The sequence below is a fragment of the Piliocolobus tephrosceles genome, chromosome 11 (assembly GCF_002776525.5).
Source record: "Piliocolobus tephrosceles isolate RC106 chromosome 11, ASM277652v3, whole genome shotgun sequence".
Lineage (NCBI taxonomy): Eukaryota > Metazoa > Chordata > Mammalia > Primates > Cercopithecidae > Piliocolobus > Piliocolobus tephrosceles.
Window position 1 is genome coordinate 54,442,193 of NC_045444.1, and position 17,975 is coordinate 54,460,167.

A 17,975-nucleotide genomic window follows, 5' to 3' on the forward strand; every position below is an offset into this window, starting at 1 on the left:
CTAGGCAGCTTTCACATCCTAGGGACAATGAATATTAAAGAAGTGGCTTTTTGAATTGGAGTGGTCAGTCTCCTACCTTCTGGGTCCCAGATGACCCTGAGTAGATGTGAATATTCAAGGAAATTAAAATGCACAGCCCCTTTGGAAAAGATAGTAAGGATACCTGCCATTGTATTTTACTTGATTGTTTTATTCATTCATTTATCCATCAAATACTTATTGAGTGCCCACAGTGTGCCAGGCATATAAATAAAAAGATTATGACGTTGTTCAAAGAACGATGATTTATGTACATGCCTACCATAGGTCATTTAAACTTTAATGGACTTCAACATTTAAATTGAGTTTAATTCTATTAAGTTTGTCTGTTGTTCTCTCTCTCTCTCTCTCTCTCACTGTCTGTCTGTCTCTACATCCTCAGATTTGGGGGCTTAGCCTGTCTAGTGAATCAGAATGGGGAGCTGATTATAACAGTGACCCTTCTGGGAAAGAAATATACTGTCTTCTGCTTCCATTTCCCTGGAAGTGGAGGCCACTGACGTCTCTGGTCCTCTCTGCAAAGTGGAGATGATGGTAATCCCGCTTCATCTGGCTGAGGGAGGATTAAATGAGATTTTGAACAGGGCTCTGGAGATGTGGACTTCACTGAGGCCTGGTCCTGCTCTCTTGGGGGCCCCACACACAGGAGAGGGATGCACATGTTATATACAGGAGAGTTATACCAACACTTAACTCTCCTATGGGAAGTGTGGCCATAGCACCCTGGAGGGCCATTGGGTTGAATAGGGGAGCTGGAAAGGTTTGGTCCCTTAGAGAAGGCCAGGTGTGGATGAGCTCAGACCCTGATCGCACTGCTGGTGTGGACTCACTGTGGACCTGCACCAGGCCTGGGGTTTGAGGATGAGAGTCACCACAATTTAATGTCCATATGGGACCCTTTGCTATTCCTTTTAACTATGGCAAAATACCACATGGGGACACTTCTGTCTGTGCACGTGCTGCTGAGAACACTTGGATGGAGGGTAAACTGGGGCAAGTGGTTACTCGACCAGATGTCCCTGGTTTCTTTCAGTGCCTATCCTGACATCTGGTCTCTTTTTTCTGCTTCCGCTTGGTGTAATACTTTTACAACTTGAATACACATGGCTTGGTTCAGTGTAGCTGAGGCTGGTGAACCGCTGGGCCCAGGAAAGGCATGGTTTGTAAATGCTCTTATGTGAAACCTTACCCATGGCTCCTGTCAAACATTTTAGGCAAAGAAACTCTATGATATGATTTGTAATACATATATGTATTTGTAGAAACACATACATGTACATATATAATTATAGTAATTTTTTCACATATGAGGAGATTGAGGCAGAGAGAGATTAATTTCTGTAGCTAAGTCTCCATAGCCAGATAGCAGCAGAAATAATTCCCACCCTATCCTTTGGACATTGCTTTAAAAATATGTTAACAGCATCATATTTATTTGATAATTTTGATTATTGAAATTTGATAAGTTGTTGATTAAGTGGTACGCTGTTGCTTTCATTCTTGGAATTTAAAGAAAATAGAGTTTTAAAAGTGGTTTGAAATTTAAAAAGAGAAGGAGAGATGTATGCATTATATTGTATAACAAATACTAAAAATTTGTTTTGATTTTTTTTTTTTTTTGGTGGATAACGGAGGTGAGGAAGTTGCTATTGAAGAGATGGTGTTGAGTAAATTTCTTGACTCCCCTACTGCCTGCCCATGCATTGTTACAGGGCACACAGAGAATGTCAACTTGTCAGCAGCACTCAACACCATGGTAGCAACAACAAAACATATTTACTGAAGATAACCAGTTGATTAAATGTCTTGACCCCCTCCTGTGTATGCACAGGCATTGTCACAGGGCATACAAAGAGGAAATGATCAGCTTCTGCATTGAGACTCTGTGCTAGTTAGATGAAGAAAGAAGACTGTGCTGGAAAAGCAGACTGTTAAAAGATGATAATGACAAAGTCCGAAGGGAATTTGAACACAGTTTGTCAGAGGTGTGGGAAGGGGAGGCTGAGGGAGGGCGGGGGAGGAGTCCAGCTGGAAAGACTAGAAGGAAACCATTGGAATAGTTGTGTCCTTCACACCAAATGCATTTTGTGGTCTTACCTTATCATTTGCTTTTGTTGGACTGCATGTCTTTTCACCCCCCTCTTTGTACCTTGTGATGAGGGCACATAACCACAAAGCAGGAAACCTTGTCGAGGAACAAGTCTAGACTCCTTCTTGTGGTCATTGCCTACTAAATACCTTCTTTCATCACTACAGCCATAGCCCCATGATTATCATTTATAAAAAGGGGCCAGAGTCATTAGGAAAAGGTTATACTTATTGCCAAAAAGGTAGGGATGTAGGTAATACCGCTCAGAAAATTTTATGTTAAACAGAATTGAGAATGTAGAAATTTGGGGAAAACTCCAGTATCTAGAGGATTTGTACATCGGGAAAGGGTGATTCTTCTTCCTTCCCAACTTTGTCCCAGAGAGCTCAGTGTACCAAGTATTATGGTGCATTTTCTGTGTCTGTCTTTCCTGGTTTAGGCTTGTACATGTACAGTGTTCCATTTTCCTGTTTAAATAAATTTCTTCACTTTTACTTGTAATAGGACCCAGTAGGATATTATGTGGTACTTTGTATATAAGTTTCATTGGCCCTACTTTAAAAACAAAAACCTTTGTCTACTGTTCTTTAATCTCATCAACTGTCATTAAGGAAGCTTCATCTAAGATTTATTCCTGGTCTGTTTTGCATATTTATCAATTGTTGCCTTTGACCAACAGTGAATTAATTTGGGTAATACTTTCACATGATATAAAATTGTTCTGTATTCGTAGAAAATGTTCAGTGTTACTACTGAAAATGAATGTTTACAGAGTTTTATTTCTTGAGCATTTAGTCTAAAACAACTTTTAATTTTTTTTAACACAGTTTTATTAGCGATGTCCCTACGTCTTTGGGGCCCAATGCACTTCACCTGCTCCCCTTCAGCACCTCATTCACACAGCAAATGAGACCAGAAAGAAGGCTCAGTCCTCTCATTCCTCTTGACGTAGGCATTGGCTTAGGATAAAAACAGTTTTGTGGATGTTCATACATAAACACTTGCGACTTTTCATCTTGTCTGGGACATCATGCCTTTTGACATCCTTCATTACTCTTTATGAGAAAAAAGCAAATAACCACAAAGCAGAGAATTTTAAGAAGCCATAAGAGATTGGGGCTGAATTTAGCACACTTTGATTATAGAGACAAAAATTGCCAAGTTTATGACTAGGGGTGATCAAAGCGCTCTCTCTGCATGCATAATTAGATGCTTAGTAAACGTTTTCTCACAGTAAAAATATAGCATGACTATTGCTCTGTGTAAGAACAGTATGTTATCTCATTTTGAAATCATTGTTTTATTTCTATCTTATACACTTATATTTTCATCTGATAGTCTTTCTAGCTTTGTCTCATTAGAAGTTGAAGATTGGAGGATTTAAATGTTTTAAAAGGATTTCTTTCTTAATGTTACTGCTGGGGGCTAATGGAGAGAAAAATGGTTAAGTCGGCCTTACAGTTACTGACGGGAGTGTTAACAATGTACACCCATGAAATCCTACCAACACTTTATTGGGATAATTGAGTTATGTGTAACTGGTGACATTAAGAATCACATAGAAAGAATAAATTCTGACCTTCTACTTTTTTCTTTTTGTAATTTTTAGATTTGTAGCCAAACCGTGTGCCATAGCCCTCAATATTCAGGCCAATGGACCACAGATTGCTCCGCCCAATGCCATTCTGGAAAAGGTCTTCACCGCAATTACAAAGGTATGATTGTCCTTTCCTGGGGTATGGATTGTCCCCGGTCACCATTCTCAGCCTGCTGTCATTCAGTTCCCCCTTCTGGGTTTGGAGAATCAACTTTTGCCTAACCTCATGCTGGAGAACATGTTGTCAGAAGGAATGTAAGTGTAGCAGAAGTGGAATGAAGATGGGCTTGTCTTAGACCTGGTAGTTTACGCTCAAGTTGATTTTTAGTAGCTTGCCTAAGAAGGGTCTTGATTAAATAAAAATTAGTCTAATTCTGTGACTCTTTTAATCACATGTGACCTGAAGCAAGATTTGACTTGAAGCAAAATGAGGGCTGGGAGGGACTTTGTGGAGGTGACTGGGTAGAGCTGAAGAGTGTGATTTATGTGTGTGCAAAAAAAAAGGACCTCTTGGCTCGTAGCATTGTCCATAGATTCTAGGAGCTGTGATTAGTAGATAAATGTAAACAAAAACAAGAAGAAGGCATAATTACAGGATAAAAGATTGTACCATGAAGGTATGAAGAAGGAGAGTCAGGAGATTCTTAAGTGAAGAGAGAGGTTCACTGTGGAGAATAAAAGGGAGGAGATACACAGGTGAGAGTTGAAGCCCAAACTAGGAGTGGGAAGGAGGGAGCGGAAGAGAAGCGGGGAGAAGAGACCACGTCTCCTGCTTCCACCCCCATCCCAAGTTCAGATCTCCTTCAGAACAAAGAGGGAGGAGAATGCCAAAGTCAGAAACCCTCAATTGAAGGCTATAGGAAAATAAAGCAAATTACAGAGTTTTTATATATCTTACCTTATTCTTGTCTGTACAAGAAAAAGGAAAAGATCAGGAGAAATACAATGTTCTATGAGAAGTATTGTGTGTTCATATATTAAATGGCTCATTTTCTCTCTTTCATTTTTCTGGGAGAATTACCCAGGCTTCCAAGATGTGATTTGATAGAATTAAGCAAATTCTATTTCTTTTCTTGATACTTGTGTTTCTAGCCATTTGTACTGTCTATCTTGTCTTACAACTATTAATTCAGATATCCAAATACTTTCGCCTATTTTATGGTCTTCATTTCTTCCAAAATTCTCTAGAGTTTTTCCCTCTGTCCTTTAAAAAAAATTTTTTTTCTCAAAAAATTAAGAAACTACCAGGTGTTTTTCATATCCCTGCTAGGAAGAAGAGAAGAATGAATGGAATTTTAGGAAAAGCTCTTTTGGTGGTTTTTATGGGGTAATTTCAGATTGCCAAGTTCCTGTCTGAAGGGACACATATCTTACGGTATTTAAAAGAAGAAAATATATATTTAAAAAAAAGCATTTTCATTTAGTGTATCAAATTACTTGAGTGAAACAACTTTTTCCCTGTTAAAAAAACAGGTGTGTAGGGACATCTCAGGTTCATTTGTGAGTGTGATTGTAACATATTTGGAGTCTCTTTGTGAACTACTCTAAGTACGTTAAACATATAGTATTCTAAATGAATAATAAAATGAGGGTTTTTTGTTTTTTAAATTTTTGTTTTTTGTTTTCCCCAAATTTGATGCCTCTCCTTAAAAATCCTGCAGTGGATGTTTCACTTCCCTTGCCTTATGTTTTTTACAGTTACTGGAGAAATTTCCTCCATAAAGGTAATAAAAAGATTTTGCAGCCAGGTTGGCTGCTCTAAAGAATACTTGCTTGGCTAGGCACGGTGGCTTACGCTTAGAGTCCCAGTACTTTGGGAGACCGAGGAGGGCGGATCATGAGGTAAAGAGATTGAGACCACCCTGGCCAACATGGTGAGACCCCATCTCTACTAAAAATACAAAAATTAGCTGGACACAGTGGCGTGCACCTGTAGTCCCGACTACGCGGGAGGCTGAGGCAGAAGAATGGCTTGAACCCAAGAGGTGGAGGTTGCAGTGAGCCGAGATTGTGCCACTGCACTCCAGCCTGGCGATGGATCAAGACTCCGTCTCAAAACAAACATACAAAAAAAAAAAAAAAAAAAAAAAGAATACTTGCTTCTACTTAATTTGAATAAGCATTAGTTTCCAAGGTGATTCCTTTGGAGGTTTTTACATGATTAAAACAGAAGCGTCATGTGTGAAATATAAATGCAGCAAAAGTTGGAACTGTTTTCCCTTGTATTCTTTGTAGTTCTCTGATCTTATTTGTGATATGAAATATAACCAGTCAGTTGACTGGAATAGGAGGGGCAGGACTTGGGACAGCTGGAACCAAGTGTGCATTTGTGTATGTGTGTGAATGATCATCCAGTATCCTGGCCTCACCACAGTTTCAGCTGCCTTTTTGTAGAAGGGCATGATTATAATTCTTCAAGTGTGAGAGGTGAACCCTTAAAATTTCTGTATATGACTGGCTACATAGTTTGTGGGGCCCAGTGAAGAATGAAAATGTGGGACCCCTTGTTCAGAAAGCATGAAAAAAGTGTCATTAAGAGTACAAAAATATAAAACTTTTTCCTTCCTCCCTTAGTCTCTCTCTACTTGTCAAGGTGTTTTTTTGTTTGTTGTTTTTGGTTTTGAGACAAGGTCTCACTCTGTTCCCAAGGCTAGAGTCTAGTGGCATAATCATAGCACACTGCAGCCTCAAACTCTGGACTCAAATGATCCTCTTGCTTCAGCTTCTTAAGTAGCTGGAACTACAGGTGTGGGCCACCACACCTGGCTAATTAAAAAAAAAATTTTGTACAGATAGTGTCTCACTATGTTGCCCAGGCTGGTCTTGAACTCCTGACTTCAAGCAATCCTCTTGCTTCAGCCTCCCAAAGTATTGGGATTATAGCTGTGAGCCACCATACCTGGTCAAAGTGTTTTTTATTTGCTATGTAATATCATGTTCCCTAATGGCATGGGGAGACTCTTGGGGAAAGTATAGACCCTCACAGGTACCTGGGGGGTACACCCTGTGACTTAGTGTGCACGTGACCCACCAGCTGCCAGGTTTCCCTTTTTTCCAGCCACTGGCTGACACACTGTACCTTGGTTCAGGGGAGCGGAGAAATAGAGTCAGGCCTCTCTCCAGGCCCACTGCCCCAACCCATGGATGATGAGTGACCTTCAAGTGCATTGCAACCTCTATGCCCAGATCCAGGGGTACACAAGAGGCTTAGCCATACCGAGTCACCAACCACATGCACTGGGGTAGCTGCCTCCATCCTCTCTGAAACTCAACCCCCCACTCTCTGTGCTTGCACTCGTCCCTCTACTGGGGGCTGAAGGCAGCAGCAGTCACTAGGAGGTGGGGAGACAGGGAGGCTGGTGGGTGCCACAAGCCAGGGGATGAGGAGGAACTGGGCGACCACACACACATCTGGCGGAAGTGGTGGGACTGTGTATGAGCCAAGACTCCAAGCTCCTGGCACCTGCTCATTTGCCCCATTGGGCTTCATTTATAAAGCACAAATTCCATGATAGAACTCTTAAGAATTTCAAGATGGTGACTACAGGGTTTCCAACCCCAAGTGTGGACCTTTCTGAATGGGGGTCCCTGTGTGACAGCACAGGTCACATGCCCTGACTATCTGGTTCTCCTTTGTGAAATTATTAATAGCTGAAAAATTTGAACCCTTATATATTCTCTAGCAGTCTTTCCTTTTGAAGTAACACCTGTCTGCCTGCTGCCTGTCTCTCTCTCCTCCCCCATCCCCTATTTAAAATTGTGTAAACATTTTGTAGAAACTACTCCTATTGTAAAATAATTAGAAGCCTTGGTGTTTGAGCCAGTCATACCTGGATATTTGTGTTGGAACCTCAGCTCTGCTGCATCTGTCATTGTGGCCTTAGGTGAGTTTCTTAACTTCCCTAGGCTGCAGATAAGCTCATTTGTAAAAATCTTTGAATAAGCATCTCACAGGCATTCATGAGGGTTAAATAATCTTGTAAATCATTCAGTAAATGATATGGCATCTTTTGTCCCATTGGTTCCCATATTTTGATTTGCATTTAGGATCACCTGAGGGTTACAATGCAGAGTGTTCATGTTTCTAGAGATTCTCATCAATAGTATTGGAATGGGACCAAAACATCTACAGTTGTGGATTGTCAGACCCATTCAAATGAACAGAATGATTATTTGTTTAATGAATATTTTTGAGCTCCTGTTTCTTAACTGGTTTTGTTGTTTCTTAACTGGTTATATTCAGAATTTTCTGGGTAAATATGCTTTTAACTTTTGGGGATTCTCCTACCATATTATTCGTACATACCTGTGATGCTAACTACCTCACTTTTCTAATCAAATCAGTGCTTAAGCCATGGGGGTGAGAATATATGTCAGGTATAAAGCCAGGTTTTATGATCCAGGGAAATAATAAAATTTGCTTTTGGTATGTTAGACTAAATTTTAAAGTGATAGGCAGATTTCCTATAATTTGTTTTTCCTAATTCTCCTCAAGAACCTATTTCCTTTCATTTTTATTTTATACTTTCCTTTTCCCCCTCCTAGTACTGGTTAAGATTAATGTTTTTAAGGTTAACCTAGGTGTTTGTAATATATAAATGTTTATGTGAGTCACCATTATTCATTTCTTTGCCTATAAATCTTTCAAAAAAACTTATGGAGAATAATGAGGAAAGAACAATAAGAAACCCCCACCCCACATACAGTGTACACACACACACACACACACACACACACACACACACACACACACATACACAAACACAGAGAAAGAAAGAAAAAATGAAAGAAAATCTCACAGATGTTTTATTTGGCAAATTAGGAGATGCATATCTCTAGATTTCAAAACATATATAAAGGCTAACTAGATTGGGCAGAAAGCAAGTATGAGGAAGTGAGAAGTGTGAAGTGTGCCTGGAGGGCCCTGTGGGGGTGGATTTCAGGAAAACCAGCACAAAGGCAGTTCCAAGAGTTGAGCAGACAAAAGCACCACCCACTATTTGCAACAATAGGTGCAGGAACAGGTGAGCCAGGCTGGCAGGAGTGGAGGAGGGACACATAAAGCCACTTGGAGGATATGTTTTCAGGAGGCCATCTCCCTTCTTGGCAGCCAGACTGGAAGAGCATCCTTCCTGCTCCCCATACTGGAAGTAGCAGGTCAAGAAAATTCAACTAATTCAAAGATGATTAGTAAAGAAGCAACTCACACAACATCAAAGACAATAAAAGGAAAGTATAGCAACTCCTGTTAACAAAATATTCGCTAGAATAATGAGGCTAAAGAGGCAAATGAAAATTGTGATTAAATATTTTACCATAAATTTAAAAAAATGAAGCAGTAACTCTGTGAAGGAAGATCACAAAGAAGAACTATAAGAACTAAAGAAAGAAATAGTTGGTCAACAAGAGGAGGTGGAATGTGAGGTGGTAGAGTTCAGAGAAAAGTACTAAATCCATCACAGAAAAAAAGTCAAAATTGGGAAGAAGGCAGGAACACTAGTCACTGCAGGAAACTCAGCAAAGACTATGGAAGATAGAAAGAATAAAACTGAATTAAATGAAACAAACCAAAAAGAGCTAAAAAATGGACATATAGGCAAATAGATCGAGCATTTCTGTAATAGGAATCCCTTACAGAAAAGCAAAATAAAACAGTGAATTAAAACAACTTCTGAGATATAATTCAAGATTTTTTCCTGAAATAAATGGAGGTTTACTTTAGTATGTTAACAAAAATGTAGTGAAAATGGACCCAGAAAGTTCAACACTAAGACTTACATTATTAAAATAGCTGGACTTGATAAGTAAAGAAATACTTCATTGAGCAGCTGGGTAAAAAATCAGATCTCTTTTTTTAGGGAAAATGTTATGTGATTGTAGGCTTTTCTCTAGTAACATTTTCAATATTCCCAAGGAAAATGTGAACTAAGAATTTTGTATCTAGCCAAATTGTTTTTACTCTGTAAAGGTTATAGACATCATGTGTTAGACATCTTTGAACATGAAAAAATTTAGGGATATTATTACATGAGTCTTTCTTGAAGAGACTTTATTAAATCATTAATTTTAGCTGACCAAAAGATCACTGGGAATGTTTGTAAGTTTTGAATATATTTAAACTGTAGTACTAAAAAAGAAATATGAGGAATGGTGACAGACAGAATGTTAATGTTCTAGGTTCTCACAGTGTAGAAATGATACAGTAATAACTGAGTAGAGGGGAAGGAGGTGGGAGGCAGAATCAGTTCATTGATTGCATGATCTCTAAGAGTTGGGAGTCAAAGCATATCAGTTAAAGCTGGCAAATCATTAGAAGTATATGCATATTCAATAGTACAAGAGTAAACGCTAAGAAAGATAATATTATTGACTACTGTAGTATTGGGTGGTGGAGGAGAAGGAAATAAGGCTACTTTAATAAGGTGGAGGAAATAAGGTTACTTTAAATATTGCTCGTTTGAATTATTAGAGATGGAAAAGAGAGTCGTATGGATAACCGTCAGAACAGAAATTACTCCCAAAAGGGAAAAAAAAAAAAGCCATGTAGTAAAATATTTTTTAAAATCATCAAAATGGAAAATAGAACATAATTAAAGTAGAGAGCTATAAACAAACTTATGATCATATTAACACATAAGTGGACTTAATTTATATAATACAAACTAATTCAGGCTTTGGTTATTGGTATGGGTTGAATTATTTTCCTCCCCAAAATGTATACATTGAAATCTTGACCCCTAGTACCTCGTAATGTAACCTTATTTGGAGATAGGATCTTTACAAAGGTAAATTAGTTAAAGTGGGATTATTATGGTGGGTCCTAATCCAATATGCCGGCTGTCCTTATACAAAGGGGACAGCTGAACACAGAGATAGGCATGAGGGAAGATGCTGTGAAGAAACACAGGGAAAAGACAGCCATCTACAAGCCAAGGAGAGAGGCCTGCTACAGATTTTTCCCTCACATCCTTCAGAAGGAGCAAACCATTCAACACCTCATCCCGGACTTAACAGCCTCCGGAACCAGGAGACTATACACTTCCGTTGTTTAGGGAGCTTTGTTACAGCAGCCGTAGAAAGACAATGCAGTCAGGAAAAAAAGTATGTACGTGAGGGGCACCTTAAGACAAAGTAGTAACAAATGTTGAAAAGAAGAGCATAGGTGAGGGTATCCAGGCACATATAAATAACAAAGTAGGATTTCTAAAAGCATTCAACGAAAGGAAGAATTGGCTTTTTATTGTCAGAGGTTACAATTCATGGTGAAGATGAAATAGTTATGAATCATATATGTATTAAATATTAGTGTGTCTATATATTCAAAAAAGGAATTGAAGAAAAGATAGAGACACAACAGAAAGAAATTCTGTTTTACCTGTGAGGCATGATAGAGTCAGTGAGAAAATATTAAATAGAATGTAGAAATTCTAAGGAGCATAATTAGGAAGATCTAAGGGGGTACATTGACAATCCTATATTCTGAATATAGAGACTGTACTTTCTGTTCAAGTAGCTATTAAATACTTATAAAATTGATGCTGTGTTATGTTTAAAAAACTATGATTTTAAAAAATTAGGCATGATTTAATACTAGAAATTAGAAAACAAAAATCAGAAAAGAAAACCTCTTCATCCTAAAAATTTACAAATACTGTCTTATTAACTCTTGGGTAAAATTGAAATTTCAGAATATTTAGAAAACATTGGTAATGAAAGCACTACCTTTATGTGCTATGCTGCAGCAGTGCTCATTGAAAACTCATACAGATATGAAACAAATAGCCACTTGGTTAAACATTAGAACAAGAACAACAAAATGAATGGAGATAAGCAGAAGGAAGAAAGTAATAATGATAACACTAAAATCAATGAGTTAGCAAAACTATAGAATTTAAAAAACAAATCCCCAAATCCTTTATTTATTTATGTATTTATTTATTTTTGTTTTACCAAAAGGCCACTAACTTGACTAAGGAAAAAAGCACGCACAAATAATGTTAAGGTCAATAACCACAGAAACAGGAGAATTAAGAGAATCGGGCAAATGTAATAGAAAAACTTGAATACAAAATTTATTCTAGCAATATAATTTACTCTGTCTCTGTGTGTGTGTGGTGTGTGTGTATGTAAAGATCAAATTAAAGGAACTAAACTACAAAAAAGTACCAGGCTCAGATGCTCTCACGAAAGATTTTGTTTTTCATTAATCCAAAGCATTTTTTGAACATGTAGGTATATTTTATTTCCTTTGCTCAGGTGATTAGCATTTTAAAGATGTGAAGGCCTAAACTCATACCTATAATATCAAAAATTATATGTGCTCTGTCTCCTTGTTTATTGTGAATATTTAAGATGTGCAATATAATGTTCCAGTATACTTACACATGGTGACATGGTTACTGTAGTCAAGCGAATCAATATGTCTATCTCACAAAAATTCTGACATACCCTTAACAGGAGATAATTCTCTTAAACTGTATCATAGAAAATTAAGAAAGCCATCCAGCTCTCTTTTAATATAACAATAAGACATTAACATCAGTGCCTGACAAAAATTTCACTAAAAAACAAAAGCAAGACTAGAGACCAAATTTTATTGTTAATATTGATAAGGAAATCCTAAATAAAAAATTAGTGAACTGAGCCTAGTAACACATTAAAAGAATTATTTATAATTTGATATAAAAATCTTATAATTCATTTTATGAGTAAATCTAACGAGAAAAATACATCACACTCCATGGATGCTGAAACCTGACATCTTTTTGATTAAAATAAATTGTCTAAGTGGGGATAGGTGGTTTCTGCTACATGACAAATGTATTTGTATCATAGTCCCAAACCTGGCCCCTTATTTCCTATGTCTATATTTCTGTATTGTGCCAAATTTTACATTGAACTAGCAAGTAAGAGAAAGAACATAAAGTCATAAAAATTGGAAAGTAATTGACAAAACTATTGCTATTGTGAAGAATTATTAATACATAAAGAAGCATTTATTGAGTCTTGTTATAATCTTGCTATGTATATATATAAAAGCAAACAATAAGCATTAAAAGATCTAAGAGGTTGGGCATGGTGGTTCACACCTGTAATCTCAGCACTTTCGGAGACTGAGGTGGGAAGACTGCTTGAGCCGAGGAGTTTGAGACCAGCCCAGGCAACATGGTAGAACCTTGTCTCTACAAAAAATAAACATAAAAATAGGCGTGTTGGTGCACACCTGTAGTTCCAGCAACCTGGAAGGCTAAGGTGGGAGGATCACCTGAGCATGGGGATATCCTGGCTGCAGTGAGCCGTGATGGCGCCACTGCACCCCAACCTGGGCAAGAGAGTTAGACCCTATCTCAAAAAATAAAATAAATAATAAAAGATTAAGAAAGTACCTTATTCTCAGTAGAAACCTAAAAGAATAATATAGCTAGGAATAAACATAGCAAGGTATGTGTAAGACCTGGATGAGGAAAATTTTCAAACACTCTTGAAGGACACAAAAGACAAATAAAGATGTGAATTCACCCTATATTATGATCTTATTGAAATAGTATGATCTTATTGAAAATACTAACAGGGTTCCTTGTGTGACCATTTGTTTATTTTGAAAATAGATAAGCTAATTCTGAAATTCACATGGAAAATGTATAAAGATTTCTGAGAAAACTAACTGTGTAGTACTGGTACTGGCACATGAATAAATAGACCAATGGAAGAAAAGATTTGGATTTTTGATGGGGGAAAAGATGAATGGTATATGAGTAGCCATCTGGAAACAAACAAAGTTAGATTCATTCCTCATACTGAATACCAATATGTATTCCAAATGTACTAAAGATTTGAATAGAAAAATCAAAACCTTACATTTATTGAGAGGAAACCTGGGAGAATCTTTTGAACGTGGGGAATGAAGGAGGCTTTGCTAATTATGACTCCAAACGTAAAAACTATAACAGAAAAGACTGATAAATTCAAATATATTTTTATCAAATTTCTGGAAGTAAAACAAGCAAAAAACATCATAAGCAAATTCTAAAATGCAAATGACATACTGGAAAAAAGTATGCAGCTTCTGGTACAGAGAAGGGTTTAATCACCCTAACAAATGAAGATGCCTTACAAATCAACAAGGAGAATACCAAGGAATCATGAAAAAATAGGCAATAGACATGAATATGCTCTTCATAAAAAATAGAAATACAGTCGATTTTTGAAACGCATGATAAAATGCTTCTCTCATAAAAAGGAAACAAACTGAGATCCTGTTTTATGTATTAGACTGGAGACAATGAATATGTCTGATATTATAGTCTATGAAAGAGGCTTTGGAAAATGGGCACTCTTGCTTGTGAGAGTATAAATTGGTAAAATCACTAGCGAGAATAACTTTTCAATTTCAAAATGAATTACGAATGCATAGACCCCTTTGATCTACAACTTTCACTTTCAGGAACTTATCTCAGAGAGAAACATGTATAAAATGGCCCAGGTAAGGTTATTTATTGTAGCATTGTCTATAGAACAAGCTCAGAAGCTACTAAATGTCCGTTAATAGTAGAATGGATAAGTAAATTATGATATATCTCTACAGTTCTACAAAAGAATGAGAGTGTTCTATATATAGTGAAAAGGAAATATTTCAATATACTTTGTAAGGTAAAAAACCCAAAGCCCAGAAAAATGTCTGTAGTATGCAACTATTTTTGTGACAAGGGGAGATATAATAATATATATTCAAGTTTGCTTGTATTTGCATACATATTGGAAAGAAGCTGATTTAGGCCGGGCGCCGTGGCTCACGCCTGTAATCCCTGCACTTTGGGAGGCCGAGGTGGGCGGGTCACAAGGTCAGGAGATCGAGACCATCCTGGCTAAGATGGTGAAACCCCGGCTATACTAAAATACAAAAAATTAGCAGGGCGTGGTGGCGGGCGCCTGTGATCCAGCTACTTGGGAGGCTGAGGCAGGAGAATGGCGTGAACCCGGGAGGCAGAGCTTGCAGTGAGTTGAGATCGTACCACTGCACTCCAGCCTGGGCAACAGAGCAAGACTCTGTCTCAAAAAGAAAAAAGAAACTGATTTAATAATAGCTATGGTTATCTGATAAGAAGGGGAGAATACGAATTGATAAGAGAACAAAGTTGGAAGGTGAAAGTTTGGATAATTTTAAATTTTTGCACCGTATGAATTTTTTCTTTATTAATAAACTTAGAAAATAAATTGAAATTAAAAATGAATTCCGTTAGGATAATGATGTAGCCAAGGTATATTCTAGGCAATGATTTTTCTTTTTTCTGTATTTTTGATTAAGAGAGACATCAAAGGTGAGTGTAGATGGTGTCATTACTACTACTAAAAAAACCAAAAAAACAAAAAGCCAAAAATCCTCAAAATACATACTTAACCGAAAGTTGGCAAATAACATTTATAGGCACAAGGTCAGCACGTTGTGTACCCTAAAGCGATTTTTACTATGTTTTCTGGGTGTGTGTCTGTTCTAGTCAGTTCTGATTGCTATAACAGAATACCATCAACTGGGTGGCTTAAACAACAAATATTTATTTCTTACAGTTCTGGAGACTAGAAGTCTGAGATCAGCATGCAGATGTGGCTGAGCCCTTGGTAAAGGTCCTCTTCCTGGTTGGCACATGGCCATCTTCTCTTGTATCCTCACATGGAACAGATTGAGAGAGAGAGCATGCAAGCATGGGCAAGCTCTCTAGTGTCTCTTCTAATAACTTCTAATGTAATCCGAGAGCTCCCCCCTCATGATCTCATCACCTCTCAAAGGCTCCACCTTCTAATACCATCACAATGGGCATGGGGTTTCAACATACAATATTTTGGGAGGCACAAGCATTCCCTGCATAGCACTGACCCCTGGAGCTGCTTGAGCTGCTTTTAGAAAGGTTTTGTGTGTGTATATATATATATGTTTCACCCTTATAACTTGAAGGCTGGTCAGTGTGCCTTCTCCTTATCCCTTTTTTGGTTATTTTTCCTGATCACTTGCATTAAAGCATTAGTATCAAATCAAAGAAAGATTAAATAAACGTAGTTAATATTAAGTAAAGATATAATAAAGGAATGGAGCTCACATGGCTTGGTATTGTTGTGTAGTATGTCACCCTCATGTGATTGTTGGCTAGACATTCTCCAACACATTGAAGAGAGGGGAGGGATAGTGTATTAGTCCATTTTCACACTGCTGAGAAAGACATACCTGAGAGTGGACAATTTACAACAAGAAGGAAATGTATTGGACTTACAGTTCCACGTGGCTGGCGAGACTTCACAATCATGGTGGAAGGTGAAAGGCACATCCCATATGGTGGCAGACAAAAGAGAACTTGTGCAGGGAAATTCCCCCTTTTAAAACCATCAGATCTTGTGAGACTTTTTCACAATCACAAGAACAGCACAGGAGAGACCTGCCCCCATGATTCAGTACCTCCCCTGCTGGGTCCCGTGGGAATTCAAGATGAGATTTAGGTGGGGACATAACCAAACCGTATCAGATGGGAAAGAGGAAAATTAACATTTGCTGAGTTTTTTATACAGTTTCATATTTGGTTCTTGTTGCAATATAATTTAGGTTGGTAAGCAACCTTTTCTTTTTTACAGATGAGGAAACTGAGGCTCAGAGAGGTCAGTGGAGTGAGGAATTGAACAAGTGCCTATCATTTCAGAGCCATCTCTTGCCGCTTCACCAAGTTTACTTTTTTCAAGTAATGCATAGTCTTAGTAAAAGACTTGATATGGGATACAGTTACAAAGGAGTGACCAAGAAAACGAATAGAAGAGGAATGTGTCAAAAATGGGAACAAAGGGTATGAGAAGGGGAAGAAAGATAAACTGTGTTTGGTAGAAATGGTACCTTAGGCTTAAGTGAGCCATTTTGGGATTTTTTTTCCATGCTTTTTGTCTCTACTACATTATCTTGATATGTGATCATTGGGTATAGCATTTTTGTTGTTGTTGTTGAGAAAGTGAGATATTTGAACGATACCTCTTTACAAATTTACCTTCAATGGACTCCCTTCCTTTGAAGGCTGATGGGGCTGACTCAGCTAGTTGGATGTTCCATTGAGTCTTTGTTGCTCTTCGGGAAGTACATTGCTGATGAGGAGAACTGCAAGCATTAGAGCAAGATTCATGTTTTTAAATGTTGTTTCATGAATAATTTCTTTTGTCCTAGTGGTTGTTTTTGTTCATGCTGCTAGTGGAAGGCCTCGGTCCTCAGTGGTAAATAGAAATCTCAGTAGCAGATAGTAAACAATAGGGGGAAGAAAAAACCCCGCAGATATAGACAAGGGCAGATCTGTTTATGGTGAAAATGAAAATGGATTGAAAATTATTTTTCTGGTACCTTATTTCCTAGCATCCTGATGAAAAGAGATTGGAAGGCCTCTCCAAGCAACTGGACTGGGATGTTCGAAGCATTCAGCGCTGGTTTCGACAGAGACGCAATCAGGAGAAGCCAAGCACGCTGACGAGGTTCTGTGAGAGCATGTAAGCTGCTGTTTCTCTTTTTGAAAGAAAAGACCTAAGTACTCATGCCAACCCTGAGGTGAAAAATATAGATCTGTGCAGGCTTCAGCAGCCCTTAAAAAGCTGCAGTCAGGTGGGAAAATAGTTCAGGAAAAACACAGGAAGCAGTAGTTTGTAAGAATTTGTGATTTCCACTTTGGATACAGTAAATAAAGTTAACTTCTTAATGGAGTTTCTACAAAGTAAGCATATTATAAAAGGATCTACAATGGTCTTTTCAGTCAGTCATCTTTGAAATATAGCATTAAAAGTCATTAGTTTTATAGACATGGGTAGTTTGAATTTTAATAAAGGCAACTTAGGTTCTTCCTACTAATAAAAACTGAGATATTAGGATATATTATCAGAGGGTCATGGCAATCTTCTGTATTTCTGGAGATTTAAGAAATGGCTGTATTATATTTCTGGGTGAGTTTAATGAAGCATTGCTTGAAAGTGGGGAATGGAATAGAAGTCTCTTCCATCTCTGAAATGTGAACTTTATGTAGTGTATAAGTTATATATCAATAAAGCTGTTAAAAATATTAAAAGACCCACAGAGAGCTCTTCCAGCACAGTAATATTTTGAAGTAGTATACTTCATGCACTTACCTATAGGAAAAAAAGAAAAATACATTGAAACATTGAGAACATCCCCAACAAAGGGAAGAGCTGCCTAGAGAGTCATTACCCTATGTTGTCTTCCATCTTTTGGGTGTTACTGTT

General features: G+C 37.7%; 1 protein-coding gene across 1 annotated transcript in view; it reads left to right on the forward strand.

Annotated features, from left to right (window-relative positions):
- The window catches only part of CERS6 (ceramide synthase 6), a 329,510-nt gene that overhangs the window by 89,047 nt on the left and 222,488 nt on the right, over positions 1–17,975 (forward strand). Inside the window, exons 2-3 of the mRNA XM_023188162.3 lie at positions 3,738–3,843; positions 17,101–17,231. Coding sequence (XP_023043930.1) covers positions 3,738–3,843; positions 17,101–17,231 — 237 coding nt within the window. The remainder of the gene's footprint in view (positions 1–3,737; positions 3,844–17,100; positions 17,232–17,975) is intronic.